At 36.5% G+C, this 17,951-nt stretch overlaps 1 protein-coding gene across 1 annotated transcript; it reads left to right on the forward strand.

The window, feature by feature from the left end:
• The first annotated feature begins 6,677 nt into the window (after window positions 1–6,677).
• On the forward strand, window positions 6,678–15,666 carry LOC104239433 (serine/threonine protein phosphatase 2A 57 kDa regulatory subunit B' beta isoform-like). Its single transcript, XM_009794060.2, has 2 exons — window positions 6,678–8,265; window positions 15,033–15,666. The coding sequence occupies exons 1-2, from the start codon at window positions 7,087–7,089 to the stop codon at window positions 15,333–15,335; spliced, it is 1,482 nt and encodes a 493-aa protein (XP_009792362.1). The 5' UTR covers window positions 6,678–7,086; the 3' UTR covers window positions 15,336–15,666.
• Window positions 15,667–17,951: the final 2,285 nt, after the last annotated feature.

Genomic DNA, 17,951 nt, shown 5'->3' on the forward strand with positions numbered 1-17,951 from the left:
AGGTGTCGGCCATTTCATCAAGTACATCACATGCCTCTTGGTAAGAAAGTTTCATAAAGTTCCCTCCGGCCAATTGGTTCACAATGCATTGATTCGTGGTGTTGATGCCCCGATAAAAGGTTTGTTGAATCATAGCCTCGGTCATGTCGTTATTAGGGCACTCTTTCACCATTGTTCTATATCTTTCCAATATTTCGTTTGTCTGCTTACTACCCCAGCATGTATCCACGAATCCCTTTAAGTTCTTGTAGGCATTTTGATCGGAGGCTCCCGTGAAATACCCTCTTTGCTCGAGCAAGGTCAACATAACATTTATGATTTGAAAGTTTCCCGCCCGAATTCGGGGAGGAACAATAGCACTAGCGTATCCTTGATTTGGTAAACTCTGGGAGCCACTCTCGGCGGTGCCGGAGGAGGGTATGGAATATTGTTGTTCTCATTTGCATTTACATTTGTATTTCGGCCTCTCCGTGGAACTTGAGGTAAGACCTCATCTTGTTCTAGATCCTCTACCTCCTCCCCCGCTATCACGTTGCCGAGAGGGTCATTTGCATTAAGATCCATTTGTACCTGATTGATTGACACAAACAAAATTAATAAACAAGAAGGAAAGAGAAGCAAAACACAAAACTAAATAAACAGATAGTCAACACCGTAAGCTCCCCGGCAACGGCGCCAAAAAGTGATCACTACCAACTCAACGCTACACTAAGGTAGGAGGAGCGGGTCGCAATAGCTTTTACCCGATATGAAGGTCGGGATCAAATTCCTCAGGGAGCTAGTAGTGGAGTTAGATTGTCTGTCTATCCTAGAGATGTGTTTGTACTCCTAATATCACTTCAAACATTTTTGGTTTTTCAAATTATAACTATTTTTGTAAAACTATTGATTAACACTAAATTATGCTACGAGAATGTTGCTGAGTTGTATCTAATGGGAAGAATGGCACTAGGGTCGTGACACTACCTAGGTGGCTAATTGACGGGTAGATGTTACTAAGTTTCGATTGACATAATTGGGGATTATGCTATAACCGTTGCACAATTTTACCCACTCTCACACCTCTCGGTAGAGAAAGTGAATTTGCCCAATTGACTCTCTCGAGACCAAATGGGTAGGCAAATTAGACCAAGCAACTAGGGTTCAAGTAGGGTAATTACTCTCTCGAGATTTAACCCGTTAATTGAAACTATCATTTCTCATGAGTCCATCCCAATTCCTTGTTGGGTCAATTTTGGGGTTATAGACTCTCTTACTCAAGAAGAGTTAAATCCACAAACCTTGAATCAGTGTTTGCAACCACCAATTCTAGAATTAAACATAAAATCAACCCAAATAGCAAACACCCATAGTCAATCTAACACTAGATGACAACACCCATCAATTACCCACACTAGGATTGGGACACAACCCTAGCTAATGGGTTTAGCTACTCTTGCTAGATAAAAAAAATTGAAGAAATAGATGAAGAACTAAGCATATTAATTAATTGCTAAAATTAAAATACAAGAATCTATCGTAAATGTAAAGCAAAAGTGCCAAAAAAGGCTACAAGATTCGTTCTCACGAGCGCAACTGTTGTCTGATATGTCTCAATACCTAAAAAATGTAAAATGTTCTATTTATACTAGGCTGAAAAAACTGAACAAAAATACCCCTGCGGGGTCAGTGCGAGCCGTATTAAATGGACTGTGGCCGCACTGGGCTTCCTTCTGCTTTTCTGAACTTGCACATCGCGGACCGCATAGAATGGACCGCGGCCGCGGAGGGAGCTAGTGCGGTCTGTGCAACCACGACCGCGGCCGCAGAGGGAGCTGGCGCGGTCCGCGCAACCACGACCGCGGACCGCATGGAACTGGCTTTGCAAACTCAATCTCTCTGAACCTCATGACCGCGGACCTCACAAAAGAGTAGTGCGGCCGCGGACCGCGAGATGTGTACCGCGGCGTCACTTTATCGATCAAACCTGCGATCAAGCACAACTTGTGAGCCTTTTAGGACTATTTTATAACAATATATGATCAAAGCATAGGCAAGTAGGGGCATAAAACATGTTAAAATCCTAACTTATCATCAGACTATATCCTTGGAGTTAAGATCCAAATAGACCGTTCCAAAATGTTATTGAGTCTATCTCAAGAAACTTATATAAAGAAAATTTTGGAGCATTTTCGCATGAGTAGTTGCAAATCCATGGATACTCCTATAGCGAGAGGTGAAACTTTAAGCCTTAAAATGGGTCCCAAGACTGAAAATGAAAAGGAAGACATGTCTTGAGTTCCATATTCAAGTGTTGTCGGGAGCTTGGTGTACGCTATGATGTGTACTCGCCCAGACATTTGTTATGGCGTAGGTATGGTTAGCAGGTATCAATCCAATCCTGGTAGAGATCATCGGAAAGATATGAAGAAAATTTTCATATACATGAAGAAAACTGCAGATTATTCACTATGTTATAATAGAAATGATTTATACTTAAGAGGATATACAAATGCTCATTGGGCTTGTGACCAGAATAATAGAAAATCAACAACTGGTTATGCCTTCTTACTTAATAGTGGTGCTATATCATGGAAAAGTACGAAACAAACTTGTACAGCCCTTTCAACGATGGAAGCTGAGTTCGTGGCTTGTGCATCTGCAGTACAAGAAGTTGTTTGGTTGAAGAGATTCGTTGTGCATTTGGATATTACAAAGAACTCTCAGGATCCCATGACTCTATATTGTGATAGTCAAGCGGCTATTGCATATACAAAAGATCCTAAGTATCACAGCAAGACCAAACATATTGACATCAAGTATAACCTTGTGAGAGACATGGTAGCAAGTGGAGAGATAAATTTACAATACATTCTTATGCGAAACATGATAGCTGATCCTTTTACAAAGGCGATATCTAGAGACCTGTTTGAGAAACATGTTATGGCTCTAGGTTTGCGAAGGATATGAACATATTTATGTATTGTAAAATGACTTTAGTATTATAATATGCTCATCAAAATTTGACTCTTGAATTTATGCTTATATCTCGTATGCATGTGATGAATGTTTTGTTGATAAAATGTGTCGAACAAGTCACGAGATTGGCTCTATCACACGAGCAATCGCCTCTTACGTTAAGAATCGTTAAGAGATGAGACCTTATAGAACTTTGGATAATGTGAGGTTATATTTACTTGTAGAGGTCGATCTTGACAACTAATCAGACTTACGAATTTCACTATTCGATTATGACTTGTTTTGTAAGCTAGATGCAAGTTTCTCTAAGAAGATAGTTTGAGAATTATTGAAGTGCGAAACTCGGGTTAGACATTTGGAGGTGTCTAGACCAAGATCTGTACGGTGTTGAATGATTAAAAGAATAAGGCACACGCACACCAATATAAGGTGAGACCACCGCAACATGTGTTTCATACCACGCGTACTATCGACCATGGGATAATGGAAGAATGAATCCCCGCTTCTTCATTGTGTGAGATCCCAAAGAAGTTACATTAACTTTTATTAGAATACCCTTTGACCTTTTACTATTTCTTCAAGTGCCAATCATTGTTGCTACTTTAGCATGTTACTAATAGCCATGAGTGATTCGGCAATACAGTGCATGTCTAGGAAAGTAGTTGATTTGGAATGGAAAGATTTGAGTAGAAAGGGAAGACAAATAAATAATTTTATTTGTAATTTAACTTGTATTCATAGGTCGACCATTACACTTACCATGAAGGTATCAAATGTAATTATGAATGCAAAGTTAAAAATGAATTCGAGTTCACCTCTTTCGAGAATGAGGGATTAAATAACTAGCTACTGAAGCAGCAGGTGATGTCTGGGGTATAACGAGTAATAAGATCCTTATGATACTAGTGAATCCTTTCCGAATGTGATCGAATTTATACATAGAGCTTTAGAATAACCTTAATAGGTTTGAAACATATTATAGCTCTTGATGCTCGCAGGTCGCACGAACTACTTATCTGTATAAATTAAGTGTGTTATTTAATCATGATACTGGTTTGAATTCCAACCCATCATGAGCAAAGTGGGAGATGTTGGATATTGGATCCGGGTATCGGGTCTCTCCATGAGGGTTGGCCTAACCCATTTGGAAAAGAAAGAATTTTATAAGAGTTAGGGTTTAAAATAACCTCTTTAAAGAGAGGTTACTACACTTTTATGTGTAGTAGGACTCTTCAAAGAGGTTACTACACATTTAAGTATAGTGGGAGCAGTTTTTCCATAACTGCTATTTTCCCTCTCCATATAAACATACGCTTTCTTCTTTTCTGAAAGACAATAGAGATAAAAAGTAAGAGTGAGATCAAAAATCTCTTCCCAATCAACACAAGAAGACATTTAGTTCGTGAAATTCTAACTTTGTTTCCAAGAGATTCAATGTTCGACTTTGGGCAATTCTTTTGGTGGTGAGTTCAACAATTCTTCCGCTGCGTTGATAGGTACGCGAATGTTGTTCTCGCCCCGCAATTATTTTCACTATAGGAGTTAAGTTGAAAAATGGTATTTGGAATTTGAAATTATGTTTGGATATGCATTTTACTTGAAAAAATGTTGTAGTTTTGTGAGTGGGAAAACAAAAATTTCCAATTTTTTTACCATTTTATTTTCAAAAAAATTTCAAAACTTACACAACTTTACGAACAAACATGTTTTTTTTTTAAAAAAAAAATATCTATGAACAAACGTCCTAAAATTTGTCATCTATGAACAAACGGTCCTAAAATTTGTCGTTCTCTTTGAACAAAACATAAAGTATCTTGAAATCCTATTAAATTTTTTTCCAAAACAAACTGATAAAAGTGCAAAGGATAAAAATGATGACATGATAACTTTTGTTTGCCTTGACATCATATCACTATATTTTTGTCGTGGATTTGTTGGGCTGGCAGTTTTTGGTGTAGTTCTATGTAGAGGGGTGTATAAAGAAAACCGACAAACCGCATCAACTCGATAATTCAAGTCAAATCAAGAAAAAAAATTCGATTATGGTTTGGTTTGGTGTTGAAAAAAAAAATTCGACCATAATTGGTTTGGTTTGGTTTTAACCAAAGAAAGTCAAACCGAAACCAAACCAACCCGACATTATATATATAGAAATTTTAGATATATTTAATATATAAATATATTTATTGTAATGTAATTTATAAATATTTTTTAAAATTTTTCATAATTTTATCTTTTAAGGTATTATTTCAAGATTGGACTTAAAACTTTTGAATGTTCCAATAAGTTTTATAGTCATTAATATTAGTAAATTAATAATGCTAACAAAAGCCCAAACCAAAATCAAATCAATACTAATGCTAACAAAAGACATTCAATTCAATGCTACGAACGAGAATGTATCGAATATCTATTTTTTGTTTTGCAATAATTTTAGATAAAAATGCATAACCTATTTTTATTTTTTCTTTAGCGTTTAATCATGTATTAATAATACTTTATTACTATACTTATTTTAACATGACTTAGTACTTTTAGATTATGTTTATTTTTATTATGGCTTTTTAATTACCAATATTTATATTACATAATTTTATTGTCTTCATTGTTGAATATTTTAGTATAATGCCATGACACATCTCATATTTTATATTATTTTCTTGAAAAATACTTTATATAGTTGCATCTTACTAGGATTAAAGAAATATTTTGAGCACAAGTTATATATTTTGTTCTAAGAAGATTTTACCGGAAAAAAACCTGAAAAACCCGAAACTTCTGAGCAATAACTAATGTTTGACCAAACTTCTAAAATCAGCTTATTTCTTAAAGTACTTTTAAACAATAATTTTAGTGAGAGACAATTTTGAGCAATAATTAGTGTTTGACTAACCTTTTAAAAAGAAATTTTAAGTGTATTTTTATTAAAAATACTTTTTGGAAAAAAACTATTTTTTTTACTTCTCAAAAGTTACTTCTGCTTATATTCAAAAATAATTTTTCCCCTCTAAAAGCTTCACCAAACATTTTAATTTTACAAAAAAGTGCTTTCGGCCACAAAAAAAATATTTTTAGCCAAAAAGAAGTTGGTCAAATAGACTATTAATATTACCATGATATTTTCATATATGTTGATATATTAGGTGTTATTGTACCTTAATGGTATACTTATTTGGTTTAACACTCCATCTTTAAGAGCTTGTAGCAAATCGAAATCCCAGATCACATTGTAATGTATGATTTTCTAAGTTTCGTCACTTAAATTATAATTACATAATAAACTCCCCAAACAAGAAACTATTTTATTTTTAATTTTTTGCTTTAATTTTATATTATTTGATGTAAAGAAATTGAATGTTTAAAAGAAAAACGAAAAAGAATTCTTTTTGAACTTGGTTTTGAACTAACATAACTCCTCGTGAGGCAAAAAATGGTAAGAAAATATGGTCTAATTAATAAATCTTTTGAGGGAACCACCAAAGGATGTGATGAACACATAAGCTGCTCTTTTTTTGATCAGATGTTTGAGGTTTGAGCACTTCAAATGGGATCCTACGTGACGAAAATTAATATGATCGGTTTCGGTGCGGATAGCGGACAGCGGAAGCAGGAGGAAAACCAAATAAAAAAATATATGAACAAGAAAGGAAATAAAACCGAAGAAAAAAAAAAATCAAGGTAAATTCAAAAGAAAGCACATTTTGCAATCATTCTTTTAGTCCCTCCATTTTAACTTATCTCCACTTTCGTCACTTTCTCTCTCTCTCTCTCTTCTTCTCCAATATCTCTTTATTCTCTCTATTTACATCTCTCCCTCCATTCTCTCCGATTGATCGCCGGAATATCCATTTCCGTCCGATCAACTTCCTCCCTCGGACGCCGTTTAATCGCCCCTCCTATCCACCTATTCAATTTCTCCTCGCTCTACAATTCTTTATGTAGATCCGCATTTTAAAAAAAAAGAATAATAATTAGCACATTGCAAAAAAAATCAAGTGCTCTAAATTATAGTTGATCTGAGGAAAAAGGAAAATATGTTTTTCATTTTCATGTTTGATATGCTAATAACGTAAAAATTTAGGGTTATTTTTTTTCCATATTGATTGGAGGAGAGAAAAAGGAAGGAGTATGTTGAATAAGATTATAAAGCGAGGGCACAAGAAGGTGCCGAAATCGGACCCGTCGGATTTTGGGTCGGGTAATCGGAGCTCCGGGTCGGTTTCAACATCCAATGTAGTGGTGAACCACGCTTCTAGAGGCACCGGAACTGGCGCCGGAATGATGAACAATTCGACGCAGCAGACGGTGATGTCGTCGTCGGCGGCGGCAGTTCCAGCGCCGGGAACAATCGAGAACCTTCCATTGTTGAAGGACGTGCCAATGGCTGAACGGCAGAATTTGTTCTTAAGGAAACTTCAGGTTTGTTGCTACCAATTTGATTTCAACGATACTATGAAATTCGTTAGGGAAAAAGAGATCAAACGACAAACCCTAGTTGAACTTGTGGATTGCATTCAGTCTGGTGCTATCAAAATCACTGAAACTAATCAAGAAGAAATGGTGAAGAAAATGATACCTCTTAATATATTCCGGTGCTTGCCTCCTGCGTCCCATGAGAATACAGGGTCGGAAAATGTGGAACCTGAGGAGGAAGAACAGTATCTCGAGCCATCTTGGCCACATTTACAGTTGGTATACGAGTTGTTATTGAGGTATATAGTTTCGTCGGATACTGATACTAAGGTGGCTAAGAGGTTTATTGATCATTCGTTCGTGTTGAAGTTATTGGATTTGTTTGAGTCGGAGGACCCGAGGGAGAGAGAGTATTTGAAAACGATACTTCATCGGATATATGGGAAGTTTATGGTGCATAGGCCGTTTATAAGGAAGGCGATTAATAATATCTTTTATAGGTTTATATATGAGACGGAGAGGCACAGTGGGATAGGTGAGCTTTTGGAGATTTTAGGGAGTATTATAAATGGTTTCGCGTTGCCAATGAAAGAGGAACATAAGCTTTTCCTTGTTCGAGCTCTCATACCGCTTCACAAGCCGAAACCGATTGCAATGTATCATCAGCAGCTGTCGTATTGTATTGTTCAGTTCGTGGAGAAGGATTACAAGTTGGCTGATACAGTTATAAGGGGTTTGTTGAAGTACTGGCCTGTCACTAATTGCCAAAAGGAAGTTCTCTTTCTTGGGGAACTCGAAGAAGTGCTGGAAGCCACGCAAGCTGCTGAATTTCAGCGCTGCATGGTTCCTCTTTTTCGACAGATTGCTCGTTGCCTTAACAGCCCGCACTTCCAGGTCAGGAGAAACTTCAAAATCATTAATTGCCACCATTTACCTTATTCCTTGGTTGTTAATTTAGTGTATGCATTTAGTAACTCTTTTATGGCTTTTTTTTTTTTTTTTAATTTCCTTTGTTACAACAACATACCCAGTCATGATTGGTACTATTATCGAATCATACTTTTGTCTGGATTCCCTACTATTGTATACTGCTTGTGTACTGAACTTTTCTCAACATATTTTACTTTAGAGAAACGGTTGCTGGGTACATTTGCTTTGTAGATTATATTAACTTTAGAAAAATAGAAAATTTCTTGATTATATTTTTTGTCTTTGATTGGTAAGATAGCAAAAGGTGGTTCCTTTTCTCTCTTTTCTCATTTTCTCTTTTAGGTGCAACCTTTTTGAAGGCGAAAGGTGCAAAATATCAATGAGGTATGTTGGAGCTTTAAACGTAAAGCTCAAATAAGGCGTGGACTTTAATAAAGACGCAAATGAAGGAGAAAAATGAAAATCGAGAACAATAATTATGACCATAAATAGCAATTATATGGACAAAGGATGTTAAAAAGTACAATTAAGTGAATTTTTTATTGTTTAGCATCATCTCTTTAAAACAACTTCTATTTGCAATGAAGTTTACGCCTTAGCGCCTTGGTGACTGCAGTAGAGCGTCGACTAAGCGAGGTGAAATGCTCAGTTTGTTTTGCACCTAGCTTTAGGGCTTAAGCGCGCTTTAGACAAACCTTTGACAACAATCTTTAGGTGTGTCATTTTCAAAAGATCATCTGCCTACGTATGATCTTGGTGAAAGAAAATGAAGAAGATGGTTCTTAGATGAAAACTCTTGCCTGCCAAAGTTACTAACTTTTCAAGTTAGTTGCTATCTCACGCATAACTATAATATAAGCTACTTCCTTTTTTATATTTGTAGGCAATTTCTCTATTGCGAGTGTTTCTCAAGTTACTTTATGCTGTTATATGTGGAGCTTATTGCAATTTTTATTGGTAGGGAGTCTCTTGTAACATTTTTTTCTCTTCACCATAGTCTTATTCTCCGAGTGAGATAGATGGAATTTTGTTACCTTATCTTTTCTAGCTTCCGGTAACTATAGTCCTTGTTACATCTAGTCTTATCCTCATTTTGTCATGCACCAAGGGGCATACAATCGACAATGCTTACTAGATAAAGGGGAGGGGGAGGGGGTCATACAATTGACAGTAACAAGTGTATGGAAGTTTGGCTATTTTATACTTATCATAGCTATCCAAATATAGAGCTCTCACTTGACCATCATTCTCCATAGGAAGTGTATGAGCGGGATAAACGTTCCGGCTTTTTATAGGTGCATTTGCATTAACTGACTCACCCTTTTTTTTTGTTGAAAAGGTAGCATATATGTTAACTGACTCACTTTGCTCCTTTTATCCTTCAGAATTTACCTTAGTTATGTGTTGACAACTTCCCGTTAGAATTCTGTGAAGCTCCTAAATCTAAAAGGTGCTTTAGTCTCATCAACTCTTATGAATAGTTGAGTGCTTCGGTATGTAATGGTTATCACTTTAATCCCTTGGCATCAACCTTGTTCAGAAGAGATGGAGGAAATACTATAAATCTAGTAGAAGCAAATTCAACTTTCTTTAAAGTGGTTAGGAATTCATATTTCCTTGAGTGATTTCTTTTATATCGTTTATAAGAACCCACAAGGGGATATTAAATTTCCACACTTAAATGTGATTAGTAGTCCAAGTTGCTGCCTTGTGATTTTTTTGATATATAAATAAGATTATATTGCAGCACTAGCTATTTACAGTGTAAGATTAGAAAAAGCTCAACTGCTTGATCAACCTGTCTAATCCTGGAAGGAACTGAGGAACTCTATCAGATTGTGAACACCATAAATATTTTTCATTTGCACCAAAATCCTAGAGAGAATACCTTTGGATTTGAGCCCAGAGTTAAAATCTAAGTAATATGCTTTCAAAGCATCTTTTTTTCCTTTTCCTTTCAAATCATTTATTCTTATCCTTCCAGACCACCGACCAACCACGGGTAGGGATGGTGTTCCATGTCCTTCTTCTACTGTTGCTAGGCCCGTTGTCCAGCACAACAATAGCTTTGGAAAGTTTTGGCATGACCCGTTTAATTCCAAGGATGCAAAAGAACTGATTCCATATTTGGGAAACAATAGGGCAATGCAGAAAGAGATCATTGGTGTCTTCTGCATCTCTTTCTCACAATAAACATCCTATTGTAGAGGTGCGCAAAGTTACCTGGTACCTATTGCTGGTGGGAGGTAGCAGGTATCCCGTGGAATTAATCGAGGTGCGCAAAAGCTGGCCGCGACACCATGGTTATTAAAAAAAGCATCTATCTTAGAGATGTTCACACCCCTTCACTGCAAATTATGTTGGGTCGAAACAACTTTCAATTGATTGACCAACAAAAATGTGCTACTTTTTATGCAACATAACTACTCCACATCATTTATCATGGCCAGAAAAAGAAAGAAGTTAATGATGTAGCCAGGAACTTGTGTCAACTATGCATTAGGGACCATCTAGTTGAATCAGGTCCCATAGACGGGCCTTGAAACCTCCCATATCTTGAAAGAATCTTTGTTTTAGTCGGTTCCCAAATTTTGAAACAATTACGCTTCCTCTCCAATTCCTTAATCATTGCAGTTTTTTGCTTCTTCTTAGGGTCACCTCCCATCCTTGATTTGATCTACTCTTTTGTTTTTGCTTCTGTATTATATTGCGATGCTATATATTTTATCAAAACCAAGTACCGTCCTATTGAGAGGTCCCATCACATCACCTATTAGATTATCATCCCCTATGATTAGACATACTATGCTTATCTCAAATTAACTATCTTGGTGTGCCTTTTAGGTTGTCCAGATAATTTATCTTACTCTCACAATTAGGAATTTATCACCACTATAGTCATACTCTTTTCATAGCTAATGTCATAAAGGAAACATGGAACCATCTTAATGCCAACAATATTCCAATATAAAAAAGATCACTTATCGTTGTTTTTTGAGTGTGAGCATAACAGTTTTCTGAGCTTAATTCTTGTGTTTGGTCATAAGTAGATTCCTGCTTTTGACGGATATAATGCCTATCTGAAAACTGAAGACGGAGTAAGAGATTGAACTACTTATTTCCTTAGCCGTTGGAGTCAAAGCACTGAAAGCACTTCATTGCATAGTAAGATCTTGTTTACCATCTTTACCCACAAAAGAAAAAGTCTATGGAGTTGTTGCTCTTTCACCACTTTTGGTTGGTGCAAATTCTTCATCTACTCTTGAATGTGAAGGTTCATTCTTTTAGTTGCAGGACAATATGTTGCTTGCTGTTGTCAGATATGCTAGAGACTCCAGTTACACAGAAATAGTGTGGGTATGAGTCAGATCATGAAGTTATAAAGAGTTCAAAATTTAAGTTACAGAAATAAAAGCTCTGGCAAGGAAGGAGGTTGTGGAAAATTAAGTTATACTCAAATATCTTTTTTATAAAGAATTTGTTGGTAACGAAGATGATAGGTTACCTGCTAATTCATTGTTTTTTGGCGCAGAGATTAGTAGTCTAGTAGAAACCATTTAATCTATCTTCTTTTCCATTATATTGAATTGTTGAACTTAGTAAGAGAGGAGACAGAAAGTAATCTCATCAGTTTAAAGGGGACCTTTGGCTTGGTAAAAGGAGGGGAGACATTGTCTCGAGGTGTTTATGCAATATGAGTTTGCATTAAGCTAGTTTCGATGATCCTAAGTTTGGCCAGTGTTGGGAGTTTAGTTACCCATCTATCCATTAACTTTTACTTTCCGATTTTATAGTTTCAGTTGGTGTTATTAGCATAAATAGGTGATTCTATATAAAAAGTTCATGTAATCTAGATTGTACCATGCCAGATGATCTTCTTATCCTTTTAGATTCTACTCATGATCTCAAGTTGTCTACATATCTTGACACGCTTGGTCCCGCTATGAAAGAAAAGAATGGGCGCAACACTTTATTCTCTTGGACCACTCTTTGTTTGCTTCTGGCCTTCTCCTGAGTGGAGGGAGGTTTTTTTTTTTGGGGGGGGGGGGGAATAAGCTTATGCTATGGGATAGATAAGTTCCCTCGCCCCTTAATCAGAGATCTCGAGTTGAGCCCTGGGAATGGAAACAATCCTGTTAGGGAGCGCTTCTCCCTTTAATGGGCCTTACGCGACACGAATCCAGATTAGTCTGGACCCCTATGGTAGGTACCAAACACTGAGTGGGAAACCAAGAAAATGAAACGATGGCATAGATACTACAAATCATACAGAAAGAGTAAGCGATTTATGAAAATCATCCTAATTTAGGCCTTGTTCTTCACTTAAATGGATAAGTCAAACCCTGTTTAAAGCCCCAAGTCTCTATGTTTGTAAATCTTGCTTCTCTTATTTGATTCAGCTTAAGGGTCAGTATAGGCGTTTGTCTGTATCCATTTTTCTGGAAAGTAAGGTTCCTTCCATAGTAAAGCTTTCACATGGTCTCCATTCATAATAGACTTAAGCCTGTGACTTTCTATAAGTTAGCAGGTATAGTGCTGCTATTTCTCATTGCTTTTGTATAATTGCAAATAGAATAGAGCTTATACTATTTAAAAGAGCTTTCAAGATGGCATAGAGACGCCACCAAGGGTTGTAGTGAGGTGGATAAAATCTCTTCACTCTTAACCATAGGTATGATGTCGAGCCTTGGGAATGAAAAATATCCTGGTAGGGAGCGCGCAAATCTGGATTAGTTGGGGCCCATTTGGATACCGGACACCGGGTGGGAAACCCAAAAAAAAAAAAAAGATGGCATAGAGTTAGAGACTCCAAAGATACAGAAAGAGTAAGTGATTTACAAAAATTATCCTAATTCAGGTATTTTTTAGCACTTAAAAGTTAAATGGATAATTCAAGCCCTGTATGAAGCCACAAGTTTCTATGTTTGTAAATCTTGCTTCTCTTATTTGGTTCAGCTTAGGGTCAGTATAGGTGTTTGTCTGTCTGCGTTACGGTTCCTTCCAAAGTAAAGCTTTCACATGGTCTCCATTCATCATAGACTTAAGCCTGTGACTTGCTGTAAGTTAGCAGGTGTAGTGCTGCTATTTCTCATAGCTTTTGTATAATTGCAAATGTAGCATGGATCCCATGTATGTTTTCCTATGTTTTGACCTTTTGGTCGGAGTTCATGGAGGATAATTGTTTGTAATCATTTGAAGATGTGTCATGACTCATCCAGCAGCTTGAGCGAGTACTTGTTCATTAAATTCGTGGCCCTTAAGGTCCTAGAAAGGAGTGCTACACTCTCTATTGCATGGTGTATTGGCATATTCACAGATTGTCTTCTAGTCAAGATCACACTTCCAGTTATGGTACGGACAATAAAATCTTTGTTTACCAATGACTCTAGAAAAAGATTGTTTCTGATACCGTTAGTCGGTCTTCTGTCTTTGAAGGGAGTGACGCACATTCCTTGTCCAGAGTATCTTTTTGTTTTTTATCCTCTTATTGTGTTACTTGAGGCAGTGAGGGCATCTTGTTCTGTCATATGGATTCTTTTTTCTCTTTAAACAGATTAATTTGTTTTCCATAAACAAATGTATCTGTATGAAATGCCATATACTGGAAAATGGCGTACTACCTTATTATGCTTGTGAATACTTTCTAAAAAATTATGAAGTTCACCTTAAAGTTGTAAAAAAGGAGAGAGAAATAAAAATAATAGCTATAGGATTGAAGTTAGTGTTTGGAGCATGGGGAGCAACTGTGATTTAAGCCTTAAAGAGATGTGAATATTGTTAAACTAGAGTTTTAAGGCCTTAAGATAAATGGTAATGCCTCAAACACTTCTTGTTTTGTTTTTGAGTGTGTACATGGCTCTGTTTCCTGAATACCAGTTTGTTGAATTTTCTTTCCTCCGAATGCCTCTGGTTGAGAGAAACCTCTGTGGGCAATTAGAGCTTGTATAGGCTGAGTCACATCTTGGAACTTTATTTCAATCCCAGTCTCAGAATTTTATATTTCTTCTTTTCCTTAGAAGTGTAACTGCTAATAACAGATTTGACTTGTCCTTTCTTCATTTAAGCTTCGGGTATCAGCTGTCTTTTTTCATTTTTGTCTACCTGAAAAGTTACATTCCTAGCTCTCAGTGACTGGGAATTAGGGTTCGAATTCTAGCCGAGGCAACAGTAGGATAATTCTTTTCATCTATCTACGTTGCCTTGGTGGATAGAGTTACTAGGTACATGTGCTAGCGGGAGATAGCAATGGTGTGATTAGTCGAGGTGCACCGAAGCTGACCCGATGTCAGTGCTATAAAAAGTAGTTTTAAATTCAACCAGTAGTTGTTAGAGATGGAGCTTTTCTGTGTAATAATGCCACTGTTAACCATTTTGGGCACCTTGTATCTAATTTTATTTAAAAGCATTTGTCTGAGATTCGAGATTTCTGTGATCCGGCTACCCGAATAGTACAATCGACCCAGAAATCAGAGAGCGGATAGCAGAACCATGTGCATGTATAGGCTTGAAATTCTTTGCTGCCAATGAAATATGTGGTGATAAAGTTGTGTTTATGCTTAATTGTTTATATGCAGCATCTTTTTGTTGAAAGATGTTTTTGTAGTAAGGCAGGATACAGATTAATCCCGAGGTTGTTTACTTTTTGTTTTTTTACTGAGGAGGAATCTCAGAACTATGAAAAGGCAGTTTGAATCTCTTTGAGGTATCTCTGAAGTACATCTATGTTTCAGGTTGCAGAACGAGCCTTATTTTTATGGAATAATGAGCACATTGTGGGTCTGATTGCCCAGAATCGGAATGTCATTTTACCAATAATTTTCGAGGCTCTGGAAAAGAATATAAGGAGTCATTGGAATCAGGCCGTCCATGGGCTGACAGTAAATGTCCGCAAAATGTTCCTGGAAATGGACGCTGATCTGTTTGAAGATTGCCAAAAACAGTATGCCGAGAAAGCAGCCCGGGCCACTGAGCTGGAAAAGCAGCGAGAGTTGAGATGGAAGAGATTAGCAGCTGCTGCCTCACAAGGAGGGTAAAGGGCATGTCGATTGCCATTCCTGTTCCATTAAACGCAGGATTAGACATGCCAAATTCAAAACTGGATGCATGCATCAACCTTGCTCCTGTTATAGTGGTATTCATTTTTCTCCTGTTTTTTGTTCTTTGAAGATGATGACAGGCAATGCAGCAGGGTGTAACTCAAGTATGTATTTGATAATCACTAGTCGTGTGCTGCAGCTCAAGAATGGTTTGTGGAAGTATCGTGTAATTTGTTCTATAATTTTCCTCTTAAGAGAAATTTCTATTTTTGCAATGAACTCTCTCGAGCTAGAAGTTACATTATTATACAATTATTTTACAGTTTTACACGTCTTATCCGTAGGCAATGGCATTGGTGAGTAGTAATCTGGATGGAGGGGGCAAAACCCAAAGGAAAAAGTACTTCTCCAGATAATGTTTGCAAAAGGAACAATTCTGCCTCTTGTTCTTAAACTTCTGAACATATTGTTTTTCCTTTTCTGGAAAGAAGTTGTCCTTTTTTTTTTCTCTCTTTTATTCTGTACAGCTACTGGATCGTTATCTTGAATATGATAGGTAGGAAGTTCAATTCATTAGATGTTCTTGAAAGTGTTATAAAAGAGAAGCTCCTCCTTGTTCAATCACAGTACTTGTTTCAAGGTAATCACAGTTCAATCATAGTTCTGGGAAGGGTAGTGTGTACGTAGAGCTTACCCCCCCCCCCCAATCTTGTGAAGGCAGAGAGGCTGTTTTGGATAGATCATCGGCTCAAGGAAAGCAAAATCCTGGAAATAGTGAAAAGGAAATATAGAAGTGAAGAAGCCATGAGAAGCAGTAGCACCAAGATTAAGAAAATTGAAGCAAAAGAAATAGCGTGTAGTAATAGAAATCTAAAACAAGGAAATACGAGACTACTACTTCGACTACAGGAATGAAAAGAAGAACGATCGACTACCTCCTAATCTACAATCCTAATTCTCGACTTCCACGCCCTTCCTAATGATTTAGGCTTTCTCAATAGTGCTATGTTTCAACTTGTCCAAGTGTCTCAACTCAAACAAAGCTGCAAACATTAAGAACTGAAATGCCCCCACAGAAAGCTTTGAGGAAAGATTTGGGCAGATACATCTTTTGGATTTCTGCTTATGCTCTAAAGCATTAATTATATATGCTTATCTTTGTGTTTTCTTTACAATGTGACCGCATGCATATTCAAAGTTCAAGTTTCCACATTATTTTAATGAAATAAGAGAAATTCTTTATACAAACTGTATGGTATTAAGGAGTTCTATAACAGAACCTTTGGGGTACTATACCAAAACTAGTGATGCAATAAAGGGAGATAGAACTCCCATTAGGTATCAAAATTGAAACTGAAATATTAAAGGGCAAAGTACAAAATTAGCCGGTCGGCAGAGACTAATTACATTCACTAGTCAAAAAGCATATAAAATATGTATATAATACATATACATAGTCAAACCTCTCTATAACAGTCTCATTTGCTTTTGCTGCTATAGTGAAGTGTTGTTACAGAGGACATTGAAAAACTTGGCTTTTATAGTGAATGACTATTATATAGGAGATGCTATTATAGAGAGGTCTGACTGTATACAAAAAATATATATTTTGTCGGTTATTATTTTTGGAAGCAACCAAAAATATAAATTTTTCAAAATAATTAAATCCTTTTTGATGACCTAATAGAATCCTCAAGAGGATGAATGTATCAAAGCCAATGGTGGTGTTTCCACAAACTAGTGTTATCCACCTACTTTGCCAGGTTGGATCTTCTAGTTAGTTTATACCCCCCAATTTTTGTCATATGCAAATTACCTATTTTTGTTTACTATATAAGGAGTGTCACTTTCTCAAGTTTCTACAACCATAGCATATAATACATGGCTTTCCAATTGCAACTAACCATGCAACAAGAAAAACTACGAAAGGGACCTTGGTTCGAAGAGGAAGACGAGAGACTGGCATCTATTGTTGCCATTTTAGGCGAACGTCGTTGGGATGCCTTAGCAAAGGCTTCAGGTATATATATGATTCAGCTCATAGGCGGATTCAGGATTTATATTTGATTGGTTCATTGTTTATGTTCTTATACTGAATTCATCGCGCTTTTGAAAATATGAGTCCACAACCTAGTATTTGTTGAAAGTTTAGTGATTTATTTCACATATTTGTGTATGTCGTTTAAAAAATACTGGATTTAGTTCAACTCGATGGATGGAATTGCATTGCATCCGCCTTTGATAAAAAGCGTCGTATTTTAACTAATGTACAAAATTTGGTTGCATGCAGGGCTAAGGAGAAGTGGAAAAAGCTGCAGATTGAGATGGATGAATTACCTCAGACCTAATTTAAAACATGGCCATATTACTGAAGATGAAGAACGTTTGATTGTTCAACTTCAGAAACAGTTTGGAAACAAGTAAATAATCTTCCTTCTTTTGTATTTTATGTTAAAGAAAAAAGTTGTAAAAATGCTTTACACTAGTAATATGTGATGCCCTTTATCTATTTCACATTGATTATTAATTTTAGTGTTTTTAACATTACAGGTGGTCAAAGATTGCTAAACAATTGTCAGGAAGAACTGATAATGAAATAAAAAACTATTGGAG

Source organism: Nicotiana sylvestris, chromosome 7 (genome assembly GCF_000393655.2).
Source record: "Nicotiana sylvestris chromosome 7, ASM39365v2, whole genome shotgun sequence".
NCBI lineage: Eukaryota > Viridiplantae > Streptophyta > Magnoliopsida > Solanales > Solanaceae > Nicotiana > Nicotiana sylvestris.

Excerpts from the sequence above, each read along its gene's own strand:
- LOC104239433 (XM_009794060.2), top strand. The coding sequence starts at position 7,087 with ATGTTGAATAAGATTATAAAGCGAGGGCACAAGAAGGTGCCGAAATCG. Across the intron at positions 8,266-15,032 it reads TTAACAGCCCGCACTTCCAG|GTTGCAGAACGAGCCTTATT; the intron begins GTCAGGAGAAAC and ends TCTATGTTTCAG.